General features: G+C 54.6%; 1 protein-coding gene across 1 annotated transcript in view; it reads left to right on the top strand.

Moving 5' to 3' along the window:
- The window catches only part of NUAK1 (NUAK family kinase 1), a 64,785-nt gene that overhangs the window by 6,477 nt on the left and 37,122 nt on the right, over positions 1 to 21,186 (top strand). The window contains exon 2 of the mRNA XM_056116166.1: positions 19,855 to 19,975. Within this exon, the coding sequence (XP_055972141.1) occupies positions 19,855 to 19,975 (121 nt within the window). The remainder of the gene's footprint in view (positions 1 to 19,854; positions 19,976 to 21,186) is intronic.

Genomic DNA, 21,186 nt, shown 5'->3' with positions numbered 1-21,186 from the left:
CACCGCCCTGGGTGAGGGTCCAGGAGGCAGGGCCGTGGGCCTGGAGGGGGTGAGGAAGCAAGTGCAGGAGACACCTCCCTCCCTGGACGCTCACGGGGTGCCTTGTTCCTCCAGCAGCCTCAGCTCCTGGAATCCGGGGGGGGTGTGGGGAGGGAAACTGGTTTGCCCCCCTGCCCGCAGACACATGCACCCCAGCACACCCCAGGACTGCGCTGGAGGTGGGGGAGAGTTGAGGTGTCTGGGCTGCTGGTCCACTGTCCACTGTCCTCCCATTGTTCATCGATTTGCTTGAGCGGGCTGCTGGTAGCCCTGTCTAACCTCCCTATCCCTCCTGTCCACCCCGGCTCAGAGCCTGGAGAGGGACTCAGGAAGGAGCTCAGTCTGGGAATACTGCAGGGGGGTCATCCTCAGCTGGACCTCAAGGAGAGGGAGGGAGGGAGGGAGGGAGGGAAGAAGGGAGAGAAGGAGGGAAGGAGAGGGTGGGGGAGAGAGATGGAGGGAGGGAGGGTGAGAGGGAGTGACAGAGAGGGGGAAGAGAGAAAAGAAAAGGAAGGGGAGAGAGGGAAAGTGAAATGAGAGAGAGAGAGAGAGAGAGAGAGAGAGAGAGAGAGAGAGAGAGAGAGAGAGAGAGAGAGAACAGACCAGGAGGCTGAGGTGGTGCAGGCTTTGCATTGGGAGCCCTGGTTTGAGCCCAGGCCCCTCATGGTCTCCCAAGGACCATGACGAATGACTCCCACTAGTACCAAACCAGTGGGAGTCACTGAACACCCTCAGTGTGACCCCCAAATCAAAAATAACTGAAATAGGTGTCAGAGTAATATGCGGCTCATAGAGCAATTGTCTTGCATGTGGTTGACCTGGGTTCGATCCTAGCGTCCCATAGGATCCCCTGAGCCTTTTCAGGAGTGATGAGCACTGCTGGGTATAGCCCCCAAACAAGCAAGCAAAACACACAGAAACAATTAGGAAAAATAAAGGATGGAATGTTGATCCAACAGCTCTCGATTTGTGGATGCTCACTGGTCCAATTGTGAATCGGGTCTCAATAAACCTCTACCCCCAGCCCCGTGATTGCGTTTGGCATTTGGGGAGAGGGTCTGGGGGCGGTTGGATGCCCATCTCTGTTGGGTCCTAAGAATCCAGGCTTCTCTGTGTCTAAAGTAGAAAGCAGACTGGGGCTTCAGTGAGGACAGGCGGGTGGGCATTCTGCTGGCCCTGGGCTGGGTGCCAGCAGTCCCCAGAGTTTCTCAGTCTTGCCTTTCGAGGGTCCCAGAACCTGGGGTCCGGAGCAGCCCGAGAGCAGTGCCGGCGATGCAGGAAGAGCTCCCGGTGGGAGACTGAGACAGACTGGGGTTCACGCTGCGCCCTGCCACTTGGCAGCTGGGTGGCCCTGGGCCAGTGCTGTCTCCCGCATGCCTGTTTGCTCAGCTCCAGACCATTCTGGCCTCGACAGGGTTCCCGCGTGCTGGGGGAAAGAGAGGCTTGGGCTGCTTCCAGCCCGCCAGACTGACAACTGACCAACGCCTCTGCTTTGGGAAGAGGCTCCAGCTCAGGGCTGGGGAGTTCGGGGAGGCCTCTCCTGGGGTGGGAACACCCTCAGCTTTCAACACGGTCCTGTGGGGTGCCAGGGGCTGCTACTCTGAGCTGGCCTCTGCCTGGATGCCCGGAATCGCTTAGGCCTCTGTCTCTGTCGAGGTCAGTTTTTTTTTCTTTTTGGGGTCATACCCGGTGATACACATGGGTTACTCCTGGCTCATGCACTCAGGAATTACTCCTGGCGGTGCTTGGCGGACCAGATGGGATGTTGGGAATCGAACCCAGGTCGGCCAGGTGCAGGGCAAACGTTGTGCTATTGCTCCAGCCCCTCTCTCGAGGTCTGTTTCCTTGTGGCGGGGCAGGTGGGCTGCCTGTGTGTATCCCCTATTAGTGTGGAACCATGCGTGAAGAGTGTGGGGGTCGTCCAGAGAAGGGGGAACAAGCCCCTCTCTCTTCCTTGGGGGGGTACACCCCTTCCCACCCCTAAGGTGGCCAGCTGGGGTGAAGTTGGCCTCGTCAGATGCATCTCTGTGGCCCCCAGCTGCAGAGGAGGGATAAGCTGGGTCTCAGACGTCTTTGGCCTGGCCTTTGGTCTTTGAGGGTCTCCTACGCTTCTCCCGTCCTCCCCAGACTTCTCCGAGAGACTCCAGCCCTAGGTGAGAATCGCCACTGGCTGTGGCTGTACCCGGGAGGAAGGGAAGGAGAGTCGCGCACACACACACACTCTCTGCAGCGCGAGGGTTTCCAAACATTTCTCCCGGGGCCGTAAATCAAGCCCTTTAAGAGCTGTAAACCGGCTGGAGTGTGGAGCTAATGTATGTCTGGAAAGAAAGAACCATCGTGATCTGCCTTTTCAACTCAGGAAACATTAGGGAGCGGAGGGCCAGCGCCGGGCTTCCAGAGGGAAGGTGCTAAGAGGAAGCTGTGACCCCTCCTCAGGAAGGGGGTAACGCAGGGTAGCGGGGAGGGGTGCTACATGAATTGGTTTGGCCGCAGGGCTGTTTCGCGGGGATCAAACAGGGGTGTGCTGTGCTCCGAACCCCTCGAACAGCGTGGAGAGGAGAGCAGTATGAGGTGAGCAGGAATCTGTGGAATTTGAAAAAAAAATTTTTTTTTTCACTTTTGGGTTTTGGGCCACATCCAGCAGCTCCCAGGGGTTAGTCCTGGCTCTGCACTCAGGGATCACTCCTGGCGGTACTCAAGGGAGCATTTGGGATGTCGAGGATGGAACCTGGGTCGGCCCTGTGCCAGGCAAGCGCCCTCCCTGCTGGGCTATGGCCCGGCCCTGAGCAGGAAGCTTGAAAGCTTGTCGGTGCTTTTGTAGGAACTGGGGAAAGTTCAGGGCACCCAACGCACGCTTTGCATGCAGGAGCCTTCAGTTGCATCCCCAGCACCCCAGGGAGCCCTGAGCACCGCTGGGAGTGGGTGGTTGCACTCCCCACCCCTAGAATGCCTCCCCCTTCAAACAACCCCGAAGAGCAGTTCCGTCTCCATCTTCCTGAGTCTGGTGGAAGAGATGGTCCTTCCTTTGTTCTTTTTTCTTTTTTTTGGGTCATACCTGGTGATCCTGGCAGTGCTCGGGGGACCTTATGGGATGCTGGGAATCAAACCTGGGTCGGCTGTGTGCAAGGCAAACGTTCTACCTGTTGTGCTATTGCTCCAGCCCCGGCCCTTCCTTTCTGGCAGCGGGGCATATTATTGGGGGGTGGGGGCGTGAGTGTGGGCCCAGGGCCTGCTGTGAGCGGGGTGGGGGGGGCTGTGGAGAGGGTCAGCCTGACTCAGTGTCCCCATCTGCGAGGCTGCGGGAGTTGCAGGCGGGGTTCTGGGAGAAGCATGGCTCTTGCAGAGAACATTTCCCCTTCCCGGGAAAGGCAGAACGGGGTTTCCCTGGCCCGGGCGATGCCCCCTCTGCCCCACAACAGCTTTTTCCAGGATGTTGAGTTCTGTGGAGCTCAGTCACCCCGTTTAGAGGGTCCATCTGGTTCAGGCACATCCTCATCCTATCCTCCCCCCTGCTCCCCTTCCCCTATTTCCACCACCTTCTGGCCCAGCGAGTGGCACATCTCTTCCAGACTCCCCTCCAAGAAGGATTCTTTTTTTCCATTTTGTAGAAGCTCTTTTTTTTTTTTTTAAATTTGATTGAATCACCATGAGTTAGTTACAAACTTTCATGTTTGGGTTACAACCATCCCTGCACCAGTGCACATTCCCTACCACCAATATCCCCGGTATACCCCCCTTTCCCACCCTCCCCCTGCCTCCATGGCAGACAATATTCCCCATACTCTTGTCTCTCTACTTTGGGCATTATGGTTTGCAATACAGACACTGAGAAGGTTATCATGTTTGGTCCTTTACCTACTTTCTGCACACATCTCCCATCCCGACCGGTTCCTCAGGCTATCATTTTCTTAGTGATCCCGTCTCTAATCCAGCTGCCAAGGCGGATTCTGAGCTGGACGCCAGGGGAATCTCATTTTCAGAGAAGTCTTCAGCATGCTTATCTGTGAAATGGGCCCGTGCCACTCAGTTCCTCATCGTCAGGCAGGACTCAGGTGCAGAGATCAGTGCCTGCTCCCCAGGGGGAGCACTCCCCGTCAGTGGGACCTGTGCCTGGGTGCGGGGCCAAGTGTGTGTGTGTGTGGGGGGGGGTGCGCTGCTGGCAGGGATAGAGGTCCCTTTCTTTGGGTTGATCTCTTGGGCACTTTGCCTGGGTACCGGGGACAGCTCAGCTCCTCCCTGCCGCATTAGGCCGAGTTCAGGGATGGAGAGTACAGGGATGGCTCAGCCTCCACCCCGGAGCTGTCCACTGCTGTCCCTTAGGTGAACTCGGTCCTGCAACCAATCAACCCGACTCACCTTTCAGGAGCCGCGGTGGTGGTGTTGGTGAGGGGTGTGTGTGGCGGGGGAATCACCTCTGTTCTCTCATTGAATTTTGCCTCCTGTGAGTGTTGCTCCGAGCCCCCCCAAGTGCAGAGGCAGCTGAGACCCCCCCTGGCCTCTTTGTGAGACATCAGCAGGATGGGCCCTCGTGTCCCCTCTCCACTGTCAGCTCTGCCAGCAGAAGAGACGTCCCTGTCAGTTTGCCTCACCCAGGTTTTAAAGTCCTCATTTCCAGGCTCCTTCCTTCTAAGAGTGGTGAGGCCTTGAGTTGGATTCCCCAGCCCTGCCCGCGTGCATTTCAGGCCATCAGCAGCCCTGCTGTTTGGAGTCCTTGGCCCTAGTCACCAAGTTGTACCATCCTAGTGCACAGCTCCCGGGCGGGCGTGTCTGAGTATCAGGGCTGAAGTGTGCGCCCCCAGCTGTCCCCAGAAAAATGGCACAGCCAAAGAGATGGCAAGGGGGGACGGAAACCATTAAAATAGAAACAGCCCTGGGCCAGAGAAATAACCCAGTGGGCGGGTGGGTGCATCTGGGCACACAGGTTCCATCCCTGGTGCTGCAGATGGTTCCCTGAGCACGGCCAGGAGCACCAGTGGGACTCCCCAAAGCGAACAAGTGCTCTGCATTGAAGCAGATCAATCAGCAGCTGCTCCTCGGTTCGGGTTCTGGAATGTGAGCCTGTCCTTATCATTTCTTGGACCCCCCCCCTCCCCAGCTTTGTTCTCCTCCTCCTCTTTTTCCTCCTCCTCCTCCTCCTCCTCCTCCTCCTCCTTCTCCTCCTTCTCCTCCTCCTACTCCTCTTCTTCCTCCTCCCTTTTATTTACTGTTGTTATTTGCTTCCGCCTCTCCAAATTTCCTCTCTGGACATCTCGAGGCAGCCTGGCCCATGTCTGCATCTTTGAAAAGAGATGCAGGCAGAGAGGGGACTGTTTCCTGTGGGTTTCACTGCCTCTTCTGGCATGGTAGTGGTGGTGTTGGGTAGCTTTGGGAAGGAGCCGGGTCCCCGCCCTCGGAAGCCTGGGAGGGAGGAGGCGGACGCGCCCTCCATCTGGCGTGGAGCTCAGCACGTGGATGGGTGGGTGTGGATGGGAGGGTCTGGCGAGACACTCTCTCCAGGGATGATGCCCTTTGCATCTTCCTGCGGCTTCTTGGGTGTCTGTTTCCCAGGCGGAGTCAGCTGGAATGCGCAGGGAGGGAGTGAGGGGGCGAGTGGGCGTGCAGGCAGCTGGCAGCAGAGTGTGTGGGGAGGGGAGGAATTCAGTGGAAATATCCACGGAGCCGCCGGCTCCACCTTTTCCAGCAGAGAAGGTGAGCCCTTTGCCTCTGAGTGTTCTGAGCACCGTGTAAGTGCAGGCTGCCACCCGGTCCTTCTCCACACAGCCTTGGCATCCCGCCGGGCATCGCAGAGACCAGGAAGGAGAGTTTCGAGGGAGCCCAGCGTGCCTGAATCACAGAATGGGCAATTTGGGCCAGCATCCCAGAGGCCCTGGACCCCTGACCTCTCACGCCTATGCACCTGGAAGCTTCTTTGGCTTCCTGCCTTGCTTCCTAGCCACACAGTGGACAGTAGCCACCCACTGGACCCCAGATGCCCAGGTCAGGGACACTGAGGCCAGGAATTGAGAAAATAGCAACAGGGGAAACCTACCCGGTCCCACCCTGCCCACTGTTCTATGTCCTCCTGGTTGGATTCTCCCACCCAGTATGGGGCCTGGCCCCCATTGGGAAGGTCAGACCTGGGCAGTGACCAGGAGCGTGGGCACGTGGTCAGGGGGCAGAGGCCACACCTAAGTTGTGTGAGGGGCGAGCTCTGGGCGGGGCTTTTTATTTTGGGGGCTCTTTGTTCATCCCACCAGCCTTTGCCTGTCGTAGCAGACCCTGCCTGCAAGAGGTGGGATCTTCCTCCCAGGACCCTCCCAATTCTGCAGTGAGGGAACACTGCCTCAGAGAGACTCTCTCTGGAACCTTCCGGGTCTGCTTCCCCTGGAAGACACGTGTCAGCAGTTGGCAGCACGAATGTCTCCAATGGCCTCTGCCAGTGCCCAGGAAATCTCCTGGTGTGGGACACGGCTGCCCGCCCGCAGGAATGAGCATCTGTCGCTCTGGCTGATGAAACTTCCCAAGATCAGTGTTCTGGGGCCAAGGCCCAATGATTTTGAAAAATGAAGTTGCAAAGGTGCCACTTTTCAGGGAAACCCAACCTTCACAAGGGCCAGGGGCAGCCGTGCAAGAGGGGAGGATTTGCCATCGCCCTAGCCAGGCTGATTCTTCAGCTGAGCCTTAAAAAATAAAAAAAAATTATTATTATTTTTTGCTGTTTTGCAAACCACACAGAAAACAAAACAAGAAACAAAAGTCTCCCTCCCCACCGCTGCCACCCGCATCTCCCGGCAGGCACAAAATACACTTGCTTAAAACAGCTCGCGGAGGAAAAACTTACAACAAATAGTTTGCATATCTTGGGTGGCGGCACGGTCTGGATTCCTTTCTGCCCCACCAGGCGCTCTAATTTTATGAAATGTTTGGATTAGCCACCAATTTTCCGGTGGAATTTAGGAGGCTTGCCTTGCTATCCTTAGGCCCAAAGCGAAGAAATCTCATCAGCCCCGGGCAGCCTGTCTCGCGCTCCACGGGTGGTGGTGGGTAGTTCTTGCCAAGGACAGAGAGTGACCGTCCGTCGAGTGACAGCGGGTGGGGACGCAGACGGCCCCTGGCAGCTGTGGACAGCCTTTGGCGACTGTTGGCTACTCTTAAACCACAGTCCCTGGACAGCCTTCAGTGACTGTTGGCTACTCCTGAGCCACAGTCCCTGGGACTCAGCCGGGCTGCATACCTGTTCCACCGCCTTGTACCAGACCTCATGCTTTCAACGTCCAGAACCAGGCGCCTGGTGATGGGGCGAGAGGCATTTGATAGCACGTGGAGCTCTACACCGCTGCTTCACCTCCTGGCCTTTGAGAGCCTACATCACTCCAGGGCCCCTGAGACTCTCTCTCCGGCCCCAACTGTTGACGGGTTAATGTGGACATATGTGGTGCTTAAGCACCATCGCGGATCCCAATGAAATAGAAGGAAACCTTGGCTCCCTGGCTCAGATGGTCACAGCTTCAGTGCCGGATTACCCCGGGTGGCTGGTGGCCCCCACTGGCCAGTGTCATAAATGTCATCTCCACCACTCACTGCTGTAGATGCTGAACTCACTCAACTGATGGTGCCGCGGTGAACTTGCTTTTCTTTGGAGGGGGCTGTGGTTTGGACCGTATCTGGGGAGGATATTCGGAGAGACTGAGGCAAATAATAATAGTAAATAAAAGTATGGCTAAACAGGTATCAATCTCCTGAAATGATGGAGGAGGAGGAAGAGGAGGACGTGGGAAAATCCCAAAGCTGGGGGCTCCAAGAAATGACAAGGACAAGCTCACATTCCGGAATCGAGGAGTGGCTGACTGGTCAGCTTTAGTGCCGAGCTGCTTGTTTGCTTTGGGGGGCTCCCACCCAGCGGTGCTCCTGGCCGTGCTCAGGGAACCATCTGCACCGCCAGGGATGGTACCTGTGTGCCCGGATGCACCTACCCCACTTACCCATATAATTCACTCAGTGAGTTCTTTCTCTGGCCCAGAGCTGTTTCTATTTTAATGTCTCCCCCATCCCCACTTTCTCCCACCCATCCCATCTCTTCGTTTGTGCCATAGTGCCGGGATGGTGCTCAGGGAACAGTGTGGTGATGGAGATGGGATGTGGATCTTCTGCATGCAAAGAATTTGTTCAACTCACTGAGCTGCCTCTCTAGCCCAGATCTTGCTTTTTTTTTTTTGTTGTTGCCGTTGTTGGCCGGGGCAGAAGGGGCGGGGGTCACACTTGCCTCTCTCTGTAGTTCTCTCTGGCCAACCGCATTCATCCCGCTCTCTGTGTATAGCAGCCCGGTGGGCCATGAGTGGTTGTGTTTCTCTGCTTCGTGGCACATGTGCTGTTGGCCTTATCTGAGGCTCGCAAACATATGGGAATCTTCCACTGAGTGGCTTATTAAGTGTGTGGAGACATGTGGCTCTTTGGGGGTGGTACTGGCTGTACCTCCTTTGCTCCCCTAGGTCTAATCTTGAGGGATCAGAACCATCAGCATTATTGTGATGAGGTGACTTTGAGAAGCCCAGCCCTGAACAGTCAGGTCACAGTGTGTGTGTGTGTGTGTGTGTGTGTGTGAGTGATTGTTGTGTTGTTCGCCTAGATGTAGACCCCTCCACTCTCAACTTTCGTAATAACCCAAGGGCCCTGATCCGCTCGATTCAAGCCTGATGCTTTAGGGCCCCCAGAGTCATCATAGCAGTTAACAGACAACAGTCACATCATGGCTACTGTGCCCAAGATTCCAAGCACACAAAATCCCTGCTCTGTATTTATCCTTTGGGGAAGCTGCTGGGATACCCATGGGCACCCATCATTCGTAGCTGTTTTTCACCAGGGGAAAAGCCAAGGCACAGAAAACACAGTTACTTGTCCGGGGTGACATGGCTAAGCAGTGGCAGTCAACTCTGGTGCTGACTGGCCGTTCTCTCCTCCCAGCAGGGAAAGAGACATGTGGGGGGTGTCCAGGTTCAGCGCTGTGGGCCTCTGTGGGGGTCACCACCTTGCACGTGCTGTGTTCAGCTCAGGGACAGATGTCCATGCTGGCCTCAGTGGTGTCCCTCCCTGTTCCTTGACTTGCTGTGTGCCACCCCTGGGTGGGGCTTCCCCTGCCCAGGAGACTTAGCTCTGGCCTGGAGATGGGGGCGCATTGGGGAGAAGGAGGCGGGATGTCCAAGAAAGTGTCCCATCTGGGGGCTGGAGCAATAGCTCAGCGGGTAGGGTGTTTGCCTTGCATGCGGCCAACCCGGGTTCGATTCCCAGCATCCCATAGGGTCCTCTGAGTACCTGTAGGAGTGATTCCTGAGTGTAGAGCCAGGAGTAACCCCTGTGCATCGCTGGGTGTGACACAAAAAGCAAAAAAAAAAAAACCCCCCAAAACAAAAAAAAAACAAAAGAAACTGTCCCATTCAAGGTGGGTTTCCTTCCTTCCAGCATAGCCAGTCTGAAAAACTGCATTTAATGGCTTGGTTCTTCCCCAGTATCAGTATCCCATAGACTGTGCCAAGGGTGTGTGTGTGTGTGTGTGTGTGTGTGTGTGTGTGTTCTGTACAATATTTATACCTTTATTTTAATGTACAGAAGGTGTAAATATTGACTCCTCTATTTTTTTTTAATGTATGTAAAACTTCTTTAAAGTCTTTCAGATTCTTTAATGAAACACTCATGGATAACAACTTCTTTATTGGCAGTGGATCCCTCTGCCATCAGGCCCCTTGTTCCCAGCGGTGTGTGAAGAAGGATGGAACCATCCTTCCGTAACCACTTAGCAAGGCAGGAGATGCCTTCGAGCCGGGAGCAGCAGGAATCCCATGCGAGGATGGTGAAGGTGGTTAGACATCCGGAGTGGTCTGCTTCCTCACTGTGTCCTTTCAGTCACGGCTATTCATGACGGGGGACGGCCAGTTACTTCCACTTTCCCGCTGGAGGAATCTGTGTCCTAAAGTATAGCTGATGCCCCCAGGAGTCAAGGTCATGCTGTCCACCCGCTGGGCCCCTTTTTGGCCTGGGACCGAATCCGGGGTGCTCTCCTGCCTCCCTGGGGAGGGGCCATTCTTAGGGCTTTGGGGCAGATGCCCGGTGGCTGTGATGTCCCTCTGGCTTGTGGCACGGCTGGCAGATGCCCAGGGGCTTCATTCCTGCAGGTCTTCTCACTTCTGGTCTAGCTGGAACCTTGCCCACGGGGAGGCGGGCCTGTCCCCCTGCACCCCCGACCCCCTGTGGACCTTCTCTAGGGGGCACACGGGGGCCATCTCGCCGGTCCTGGCGGGGACCTTTTGCTCTCTTACCTCAGTAACTGCCCGTAAGTCGTAAGTCGGCGGCCGATTTGTTTTCTTTCTGGGCCCCAGTGGTAGTGACCTTTGTGTGCCCCCTCATTTCCTTCCATCCTGCTGAGTTCCCTGGGGGCGACAGAGAGACACTCAGAGGGACTTCTTCTAGGGAGTGACCCGAAATGTCCTCTTAAAAGTCACGGCAGCTGTTCCCTGGCTCTCCGCCCCCATCTCACTTTGCCCTCTGACCTTGACCTTTCACTCCCACGTTTCAAGCTTTCTTTGGGGTGTTCTGACTCCCCCACATGTCTGTGGAATGTCCGTGTGACCATCAGAACCGGGCAAGTGTTTCTGGAGCATGTACTCTGTGTGTGTGTGTGTGTGTGTGTGTGTGTGTGTGTGTGTGTGTGTGATGGGGAGCTGGGGACATTTTCTGTCTTCTCATTCTTTTTGCCTCTGCTGGCTGAGTAAGCACAACTCAGAGTGGGGTGATTGTGGTCCTTGGATGGAGTGAGTGTCACTTGTGGCACACTTTGCCAGCCTTCCAGGAAGATGTGGTGCTCCATGGGCCATAGTGGCTGCCATATTGGAACAGTTGGCCTGACTGGGGTCTGGGTGAGTAGTTGGCTTAACGGAAGAGAAACGGGCTTGCTCTTCAAGCCTATGTTCTCCTTAAAACAGGATTCTTGCTGGTTTGTCTATGTGTTTCTTTACTTATTTATTCCTATTCTGAAGAAGCCCGAGTTCTCTCTTGAACACACTTCCACCTCTGGCCCCCCCCCCCCCCCCCACATCTTTCTAAACAAGTTTTGTTCGAGAAAGATGACCTTGCTTCACACACACACACACACACACACACATACACACACACACACACAAGTTTTGTTCGAGAAAGATGACCTTGCTTCACACACACACGAACACAAATGGGTGGGAAAACCAGAGAGTAGTCCAGTACATTCCACCTGCAAGGATTCCATCTACCATGAATTTCAGTCAGGGATGCAGTGATGAAGTCAGTGGTAAGGGCAAACACCAGTGGGTTAGTTCCAGAGCTGTGTTTCACTGTGTTTGTCTAGGTCATGAAAATATCCCCATGCTTGAGTTCATTGTCTCCCCAAACATGTAGCCAGATCTCTGAGGTAGACCCCCCATCATGCTGTCTTATTCTCTTCAAGTTCCTTGAAAGGGAACTAAACCTTTTCTCCTGGTTTTCTCCACAAACTTCTAAGTGGTGCCCAAAATTAGTCTGCTATTTATAGTTTGGCTATCACTTTCGTCATCAATTTGGGTTCATTTGGGTGACCTTTGTCAAAGATAAAATTCTTCTTTTCCCTCTAGCAAAAAGTACGCATGCTCTGAGTGAAGTGGTCCAGCATGCAGGCGCGTTAGGTCTGGGTGGGTCTTGTGCTTGGGGCTGTCTCTGGACCCTTTTTCCTTAATTTTTTCCCCCTGCTTCTGCAGATTGGCTGCCATAGAGCGTGCTAGACTGACTCTGGAAGGAAAGCTCAGGGGTGTGCATTCTTCAGGGACAGGTACTCTGTCACTCAGTAGTTGGCCGAGCCTGGCCTCCTGTTTCACCTCATCCTTCCTGTGTCCTTGCTCGGGGAGTGAGAGATAAGTGATTTTGGAATCAAGGCACGAAGACCCTGCTTCATTCACTCCGACAGAAAACCTGACCTTGACTGCCATCCTTTCGGTTGTTGCTGAACTGGCAGATTTTTAAGCTGCTTTTCCCGAGGAGGATGGTGAGGCACAAGGGCTGGGCCCATCTCCACAGCCTGCCACCAGCCCTGACTCTCTGCTGAAACATCCGTCTTAGATTAGCCCTGGGATGGGTTCCGAAACACACTTGAAAGCAAGCTTGCCTTATTATCCGTACATAGCTTACATTTTATGACCTGCTTAAAGATGCCGGGAGCATAAATCTCAGGGCGGAGAGTCTTATTTACTCGTGTGTCTCTTCTGCAGATGGGATGCCTGCCTCCGAGCCCGGCTGGCTTCAGATGTCTACTCAGGATATTTTAGTTGAACTCTCTGAGTCCATTAAACAAATGGAAGACTTGGGGTGGGGAGAGCAGGGTGGGGGAAGGAGGGCTGTGCCTCAGACCAAATGTTTTACATGGAGGACATCTGGGGAATATTGGTATTTGTATGTACAGTACATCAGAGAGCAGCTTGGCTGGGTTCAGCTCGGATGTTTCGGGCCTGTGGTCGCTGGATTTGACAGTTTGGTTGTAAGGGAATGGTTCTTATGAAGTGTTGCCATAAAACGCTTGTCGATCCAGGAAGGGGTGTCCTTGTTTAGCTGCTGACTCAAGTTGTTCTGATTAGCTCCGTGGTCAGATCGTCCAGGACTGTTCAAACGTCTTGTATCTAAGCTGGTTTCCTCCGGGGCTAATGTTGGAAGGGCAAGGAAGTGTGCCCCTGCCAGGGATCAGAGAGTTTCAAAATCACCCTGGGGGTCCCACAGATTGGTTGCCATATAAAAACAGCTATGGCCCAGTGAAATCAGGGTTGCCCCAAGAATCCTCCTACCTGGGTCGCAGCCTGAATAAGGTCTTTAGGATCCACAGATGTGTATGTGTGTTGGGGGGGAGGATTCCTTTTCTAAGTGTCACTTTTCCCTCTCCTGCAGAACAAGTACTCTGTCTTATGGAGGGGCGGGGAGAGTAGATTAAAGTGGACTGTATTGTGTCTAGGGGAGGAGCGTAGAATCTGCCAAGCAGAGTAGAATCTGTTGTTGGATCTGGCTATGTTGTTGACTTTAATAGCTGTGGTGCTGATGAGGTTGATGGCAGTAGGTAGATGGGCGAGACAGGAATCTTTCTTATTTTGGTGGGGGGATGTTGGACTACAATTGGCAGCCCTCAGGGACCACTTGGCTACTTCCGGCTCTGTGCTTAGGGGTCATTCTTAGTGGTGCTAGGGGGACCAGACAGTGCGGGGAATCGAATGGAGTTGGCCACCTGCAAAGCAAGTACTTAACCCCCTGGACTAGCTCTCTCTGGTGCCAAAAGGAATCATTCTTATAAAAAATTCTCACACCACATTCCCTAGTTCAACTCAACTGTCCTGGAAACACGGGCCATGGGGTCAGAGTCTCTCCTGCTCTGGGGGGGGGGGGGGGGGCAGGTGTACAAGGGCCATTGTGGTTCCTGTTCTGGTTTCTTTGTTGGGCCTTGCAGGGCTCTCGCGCTTGTGAGATTAGGGGCTGACTGTCAAGTGGGCAGCATGGATGGTGGCCTGCAGAAGCAGGACAGTCCACATTCATTTCCTTTTAGCTCTGGACATCAAGAAGCCCAGTTGAGGTGCCACCAGAGACAGTCTCTCCCTTGGGATCATGGGCGGCCACCTGCTTCTGTGTCCCCCCGACTGGCCTCCCTTTATGTCTGCACATGCTCCCATGCCACTTCCTCTTCTTTTAACCCCCCTAGTCCTGCTAGACATGCACCCAAGCTGCATGGCCTCAGTTCACCTGTCACCTCCTGACAGATCCTCTCTCCCAGAAGAGCCATATGGGGAGGATGGGGGAAGGGGGTGTTGATGGTCAGAGTTACAGCAGATGAACTGGGGTGTGGTCACAATTTATCAATAACAACTTGCTCCATTAAAAAAAAATAGTAACCCTCACCTGATCCAGCAACGAGAACTTTACTGGCAGGGTAGCTGCCTAGTCTTGCTGCACCTTTGACCAGGTGAGTCAAAATGATCCTCTAAAACTGCCGCTGAGCTCCCAAACTGTGGGCAGCACCCCCTATACCCAACTCTGTGGGTGGGCATGCTCAGTTAGTCCTCCCCCTTTCCCCTGGAGATGTTCCACTCTTGAGTAGATAACACAGAACTGATGGTTATACTCCATGATCATAGTCTTTCTCTCTCTCTCTCTCTCTCTCTCTGCTTTTTGGGTCACACCCAGCAATGTACAAGGGTTACTCCTGGCTTTGCACTCAGGAATTACTCCTTGCGGTGCTCAGGGGAGCCTATGGGATGCTGGGAATTGAACTCGAGTTGGCCGCGTGCAAGGCAAACGCCCTACCCGCTGTGCTGTCGCTCTAGCCCCTGATCATAGAGACTTGCAGTCATTTTCCTTGGGGCTGGAGAGGTAGTATAGTGGGTAGGACACTTGCCTTGCACACGGCTGAGTGTGCTGGTGCTTCCGGGGGCTGGAAGCAGTCTGCCAGGGGGGCACTGAGGAGTGCCCCCGGGGGGGAGGGGCTGGCCTGGCAAGCTGTCTGGCTCAGGGTCCTTCTCTCTCGCTGGAGGTGCAGGTGTGACAAGCACCCCTGGTGTGGTGGCGGCGGTAATTAGCTGGCTGACAAGCCTGCAGATGGATTCTGCGGTGGGGCTGTGGCGCGGGGCCCTGTCTGTCCCGCTCTGGGCGATAGACAATGAGGGTCTGCCTCGCAACACAGAAGCTGCCGCATGATGAATGAGCTGCCCGGGAGGCTGCCTGCAGCCGGGCTATGGTTTCTTCTGTGTCTGCTCCCCGCCACACATTCTAATGGTCCGAAATCAGTTTTCGGAGAGAAAGATTCTAGCAGCCTAATCCTATCTCCCAAGCCTCCTTCTTTGCACTTGATCTATAAAATCATCCAGGGCTAAAGTAGAAAAGAAAATGGACCGCCCTGTCTTTTACCGTCTTGAAAAATGAACCTATTCCCCCGCCTCCCTGCCCCCCCCCCCCCCCCAACCCCGTGGTTCTGATGATCCGGATCAGTCCAAACTCTGAATGAATGTCCTTTCTGGAAAACACAGTCCCTGTATTGAGTCTTTTGTTTTCCTTGTTCATTGTTCCTAAGGTCAGTGGTTCAGTAGCGGGTTGAAATCAGTAGCTAAAAGCTGTGTTTTCAAGCTCGTTAAAAAATCATGGGATTAACCCCCTTCTCCCCCACTCCCCAGCAACCTCTTCATGTGTGCTATCCAGGCAGGCTTCAGAAATTGGATCAAGATTCGAACTGAAAGCAGTGTCCTGACATGGCGGGTGAGAACAGCTCCCTCGGTCACCCCCGCCGCGCCCCGCTGTGAAACGCCTCATCACGGGGCTGCTCCCCGCAGAGTGTCTGTTGTTCCCCTTCTCCATGTCATTAATAATGCAGCCCTGCGGTGAGGGGACCATTCTCCCTCATCACATCAACTCAGCCCCTTGGGCGGCTGATTCGCGCTCCGACGCTCACTTGGTTGGACCCGGTTCCAGGTTAGGGCTCAGAATCAGAGTCCCAGGGCCGGGAGAGAGAGAGTTGGGGCTCCCTCCCACAGACCACGGCTACTTTGGCTTCACAAATGTGACCTGCACTCTTGCTGGAATTCAGGGCTTGGAGCGAGGGCCTGCCTGAGACGCAGGCTACCCCTGTTCGGGTCTCTGGTGCTTTTATTCCGGGCCTCCCAGTCTGGTCGTGCAATGTCAGGTCTGGTGATGCTGTGTGGGAATTACGTGGACCATCTAACGGTGCTCCGGGGACCATGCGATGCTGATGTCACACCTGTTACTCTTTTTCCCAGCCCTGCTTCAGTGTTGCTTGCCTTCCCCTGGTGACCCCTGCCCCCCAAAGGTCACTCACTGCCGTGACCCCGCATCCACCTTGCAGGAGGGAGTCTCACCTTCCTCCTTTGCAGACCAGGATGCTCAGCCTTGTGGCACTTGCCTCAGCAAGGCTTGGTGTGGGGGATGCCCCACTGCCCGGTCTGATGACCAGCCCACAGTGCTGATACCGGCTGTCTCAGCACTTTGGGCTGGGCTGAGAGGGAGAGACATCTCTTTGCACGGCACTCAGCTCCTCCAAAGCCAGCTGTGAACAGCCCGTAGTGGGTGGTAGCCGCTGTTCACTGATGAGACGGCTCTGAAATCTCAGCCCTTCCTGCAGGTTGGTTAGTGGCACTTCCGGGAGGGAAGTGGGTTTCACGTTTAGAGCACGAAAGCCGTGGAGGGAAGAAGGAGCCGGCAGTCTCGATTGGAGCCTTGAGTTCTGGGTTGGAGTCTGCCCAGATCCTTCTGTCTGGCCTTACACGGTGTGTGGTGGTCTTGGTGGACTGAGGGTTCTCTACCCGGGCTGAGCTTTCAGGCGAGGGTGGGACTGAGGGATCTTGGGAACTATCCTTGGGAACAAACGCGGAACCTTTTCTCGCTGTGCCACGGAGACCTAGGGGGTAGCTCAGCTGTGCTCGGAGGAAGGGCCCAAGGCAGGACGTCCTCTCTTTGATGGACTCTTGCTGAGCACTTACCCTGGGCCAGTGCATCCGAAGCTCTTCAACATTGAATCCTCCTGTGCACCAGGAGGCAGTTACTTCCCAAACTTGACAGAAGGCAGAGCACAGGGCAGTTAAGCAAGCTGCCTAAGGTCACACAGCTATCGAGGGAGTTTCGAGTCAGACCCATGCCAAACCGTGATGCCATTTCACAGGACTTGGAGCCTGGTTTATCGTTCCATGTCTTGAAGCAGCCGCTCCTTGATAGGAGACAGAGAACCAGCTCTCTCTCCCTGGAGAGCTGGTTCCCCTCTTCCTAAACAAGTCTTTCAACACGAGACAACCATGCAGGGACGTCTGGGCCAGGAGTGGGGTACAGGCACCCAGCCATGGCGGGGGAAGGAGATGGAGGAGTGAGTGGCCTTTTCAGCTTGCAAGGTCAGGGAGGCTGGCGGAGGGGCTGGTGGAGCCTGAGGAGGGCGGGACAGAAGCCTGGAACACCCCTCCCCCCAACAGGAAGTGCTCCAGGAACAAGTGCTCCTGTCTTCCCACGGTTTGTGTTGATCGGTGGCCCACAGCCAGCCCCATCACGTAGGGTGAGGCCCGTCTCTACCTTCGCGAATCAAACCGTGTTTCTTCTGGGGTTCAAAGTGATTTCTAGTATCTGCCTTCTGATTCCCACCACCCCTTTGAAAGAGGGACCCCAGGAAGTGCTGGCTGACATTCCCAACAGAAGATTTATGGGAGGACTTTTTTTGTGGGGCGCAGCCTCCGTGGCGCAGGGCACGGTGGGGTCCTTGTCTCCTTGGTACCCACTGGGGTTTTATTAGAATGTAGTGCTCGCCTGTTTGCCCTGGGCTGGGGCGGGGGGGGGGGCGGGTATTGGCCGGGCACCATCACGGGGCCCTTGGCCCTTTGCTCCGTGTTCGGGGTGGTTAACAAGTGAACTTCCTTTCTCTGCCACTGCTGTCCCCACAATGGGGCCCTTCACCGCCCTGACCTGGGTGAAGAATTCATCCCTATTGTCATTTGACATTGCTACAACCTCTCGGGGGGGGGGGGGGGGGCGAGTGCAGCCTAATTGAAGGGGTGGTTTCCAGCCTGGGCCCATCTCGAGTTCAGGGAGGAATGTAAGGACTTGCTCCAGCTGCCACCCACATCCTCCAGGGCCCGTGCAGAATCACTGTCTACTCCTCCCCGCACCCGCTCCCAGCTCCCCAGGCCCCGTGCAGATTAAATAAAGCCTTCCAGTCATATCTCTGCCGCCCTTGACGTCAGTGGGAAGCCTTCCTTGCTCCAGACTGAATGGAGCTGTCCTGGGGGGCCGGGGTAGCTCTGAGCCTGGCACCGTGGCGAAAGGGGGGAGCGAGGAGCTGGAAACTCATTCATCTCTGCAGCTGTGAGCTCTAGCACAGACCAGAGGGAGCGGGGCTACTTCTGGCATTTTCTGTGTGCCTCCATGGCCCAAGCCGCTGGGTGGATGTCGGAAGTCAAACCCGCAACCCACTTTCTCTTGTGTCGGCCTTGGCCGTGTTGCTGGACAGCCACAAGTCTTCATTATTTTATGTTTTGCTCTAGGTGCACTGCTGTGACAGGCCTGGTTGCCAGGTCTGGCCTGTCATGAGCTAAAAATATCTGCCTCTTCCCCCCCCCCCCCCCCCCCACTGCCCCCTGCCTCCTCTTTCCCTCCTTCCCTTTCTAGAGCCCTGCCTGCCTGGGGACCAAGTGCTTTCTCAGGCTTGCCATGTGCCAAGCATGGTGTGATTTGGGGCAGCCGTGAGTGAATTCCCCAGGAGTGTCACAGGGCGTTCCCCGGCCCCCCTCCTGATCATCAGGGTGGGCTCTGCCAAGGGGAAAATGCTGGGACCTGGAGCCCATGTGGCTGACAGAGCAGTGGGAGCCCTTCCACGATTCCCAGCTCCCCGCGAGATCAGAGTCCGGATGGGGTTTCTAGGGACCCCGAGGGGCTGGAAGTGGTGAACACTCACAGGTGTGGAGCTGTCTCTGGTTTGGGCGGCTGATAACATAGAGGGGGGTGTCTCTGGGCTCTTTGGGGGCATTCTAACTCAGAGGGGTGGTCTGGTGGTGTTTCATCTAGGAAGGAGGGGGTGGGGGGAGCAGGTGAGACGTGAGGTCCTTGGGGAACCAGTTTGGAGGGAACTAAACAGGCTCTAAACTAATTTCTTAATGGTTTGGGGAACACACTTCATGATTCCTTCGTTACTCCTGGCTCTGCACCCAGGGATTACTCTTGGCAGTGCTTGCAGGGAACATAAGAGATGCTTATCAAACCTACGTCGACCATGTGCAAGGCAGGTGCCCTACCTGCTGGACTGTTGCTCTGGCCCGGCTAAGCAGGCTTTAGAGCACGCAGCAGATTAGCCCTTGGGCTTCCTTGTTACCTTGGACTCCCTCCCCACCCTGAACTATTCCTTGTCCCCCTTTCAGGGTGGAGGCCGATTAGATCCCCCACTGACTTGTTCGTGTGCAAATGTGTTTCCCTTAGTGGGTGCCCACTGACTTGTTCGTGTGCAAGTGCATTTCCCTTCGTGGGTGCCCACTGTCATCTGATGCCCCTTCGCTGATGGGCATCTTTGGGTAATTGTGCTGTGCCGGGGCCCTGGCAACTCTTGACAGTTTGGATTTGCAGAGGACCTTGGCGCGGCGCTCTGCAATCAACCAGGGCTCATCATCACGGTCTTTGTTTTATCCTGAGTCATCTCCAGAGGAGACTTTTTCCGCTCACATCACATGCTGTGGAAGGTGCCTGGGTGCAGAGGGGAGATGCGGGGAGGATTTGGCTTCGGAGCCATCCTATAAACACAGGAGAGGCTGGAGGCCGCTCTGGCTTCGAGAGAGGCTTTGCAATCAGGCTTTTCCGAGCTGCTCCGCATAGCAGCTGCCTGGTAGAGATGCTAATATCACTTACTCATGTTTAATCATCGATACCCTGTAAGCCGAGCTTCTCTCTCTCTCTCTCTCTCTCTCTCTCTCTCTCTCTCTCTCTCTCTCTCTCTCTCTTTTTCCAGTAGATCAGAATTCTTTGGGTAAATCAATCTGGTCACATTAAGCAGCCTCCATTTTATGAAAAACAAAACAACCTCCCCCCTCCCGAAAAACCAACCCCAACACCCCACCCGCTCCAACCCCAGGCTCTTCAAACCCGATGTTTTCTGTTGCTGGGAGAAGGGTGTTTTTGCTAGAAATGAAAGACGTGATGGGGTGATTTCAAATCTTTGTTTTGGTTATTGTCGGTTCTGCCAACAAGTAACATCTGTATTTATTTTCCAAACTCCCTCAATGGCTGATTTGCATCTGCTTCATTCCCCGAGTAACATTTCATTTCCTGACTTTATAGGTTGCTATAAAATCCATTCGTAAGGACAAAATTAAGGATGAACAAGACATGGTTCACATCAGACGAGAGATTGAGATCATGTCATCCCTCAACCATCCTCATATCATCAGTATTTACGAAGGTCAGTGATTCTTCCCTGCTCCCCCCGCACTCCCTCCCCCCCCCCCCCCATATCAGTTACCATTCTAATACCATGGGAAAAACCTGCCAAGGTTTTTAGGTAATTGCCCTTCTGGATAGGAGCCAAATAAATTTCTTCATGATGTTAAAATAGCCACTGTAATCGCTTATTCGGTTACCTTGAATGCAACTAGACACAGGGAAGGACACACTCGGGTCAGGAAGTAGCTCTGGTGGTGGCAGGGGAGACAAGAGGTTCCCTTACCTGGGTGGTTGCCGAGCAACCTGCCTCACCGGAAGCCAGCATGTGGTTTTTGAAACACTGCCAGACTGGCCGGGTCACCAGGTGACAGTGGTTATGTTGTCGATGTCACTTCCCAAAGCCGCTGCTCCATGGTGATGCATGAATTATTAAAAGTTTGGCTCTTTCAGGGCTAGAGCGATGGCACAGTGGGTAGGGTGCTTTCCTTGCACGCAGCTGACCCAGGTTCAATCCCCGGCTTCCCTTATGGTCCCCTGAGCACCACCGGCAGGCATGATCCCTGAGTGCAGAGCCAGGAATAGCCCCTGAGCACCGCTGGGCATGGCCCCCAAACCAAAAAAATTGAAAGAAATAAGTCAGGCTCTTTGAATTAAAAATCCACTTTCAGCATACTAGAAAAGGTGGAAAAAATAGAGAAATCCATAGTGTGACTGATGCTTTGCAAATGGGATCCAATCCGATTATAACTGGAGTGTGTAACCACTCAGGGTGGGGGGAAAACTTAATGAAATTCCTCCTGGTTCAACTCTTTGGTTTTTTAGGGGAAGTAATAGGGTCTGTAAACTTTCCACAACCTATCTACCTGTCTACCTATCCTCTCTGTATCCTGGAAAAAAAAAATCACATAAGCATTACATAATGATGTGATTATGTAATGGCAGAAATGATTAGAATACGAAGGTAAAGTCCTGTCCTGTCCTGACTGTCCTCCCGTTGTTCATCAATTTGCTCGAGCGGGCCCAGTAACGTCTCCATTGGAGACTTTGTTGTTACTGTGTTTTGGCATATCGAGCACATCACGGGGAGCTTGCCAGGCTCTGCCGTGCGGGCGAGATACTCTCAGTAGCTTGCCAGGCTCTCCGAGAGGGGCAGAAGAATCGAACCCGGGTCGGCCATGTTGGCTGCGTGCAAGGCAAACGCCCTACCGCTGTGCTATCGCTCCAGTCCGA

This window comes from Sorex fumeus, unplaced genomic scaffold (assembly GCF_029834395.1).
Source record: "Sorex fumeus unplaced genomic scaffold, SorFum_2.1 ptg000003l, whole genome shotgun sequence".
Lineage (NCBI taxonomy): Eukaryota > Metazoa > Chordata > Mammalia > Eulipotyphla > Soricidae > Sorex > Sorex fumeus.
This window is presented reverse-complemented; position numbering and strand designations above follow the sequence as displayed.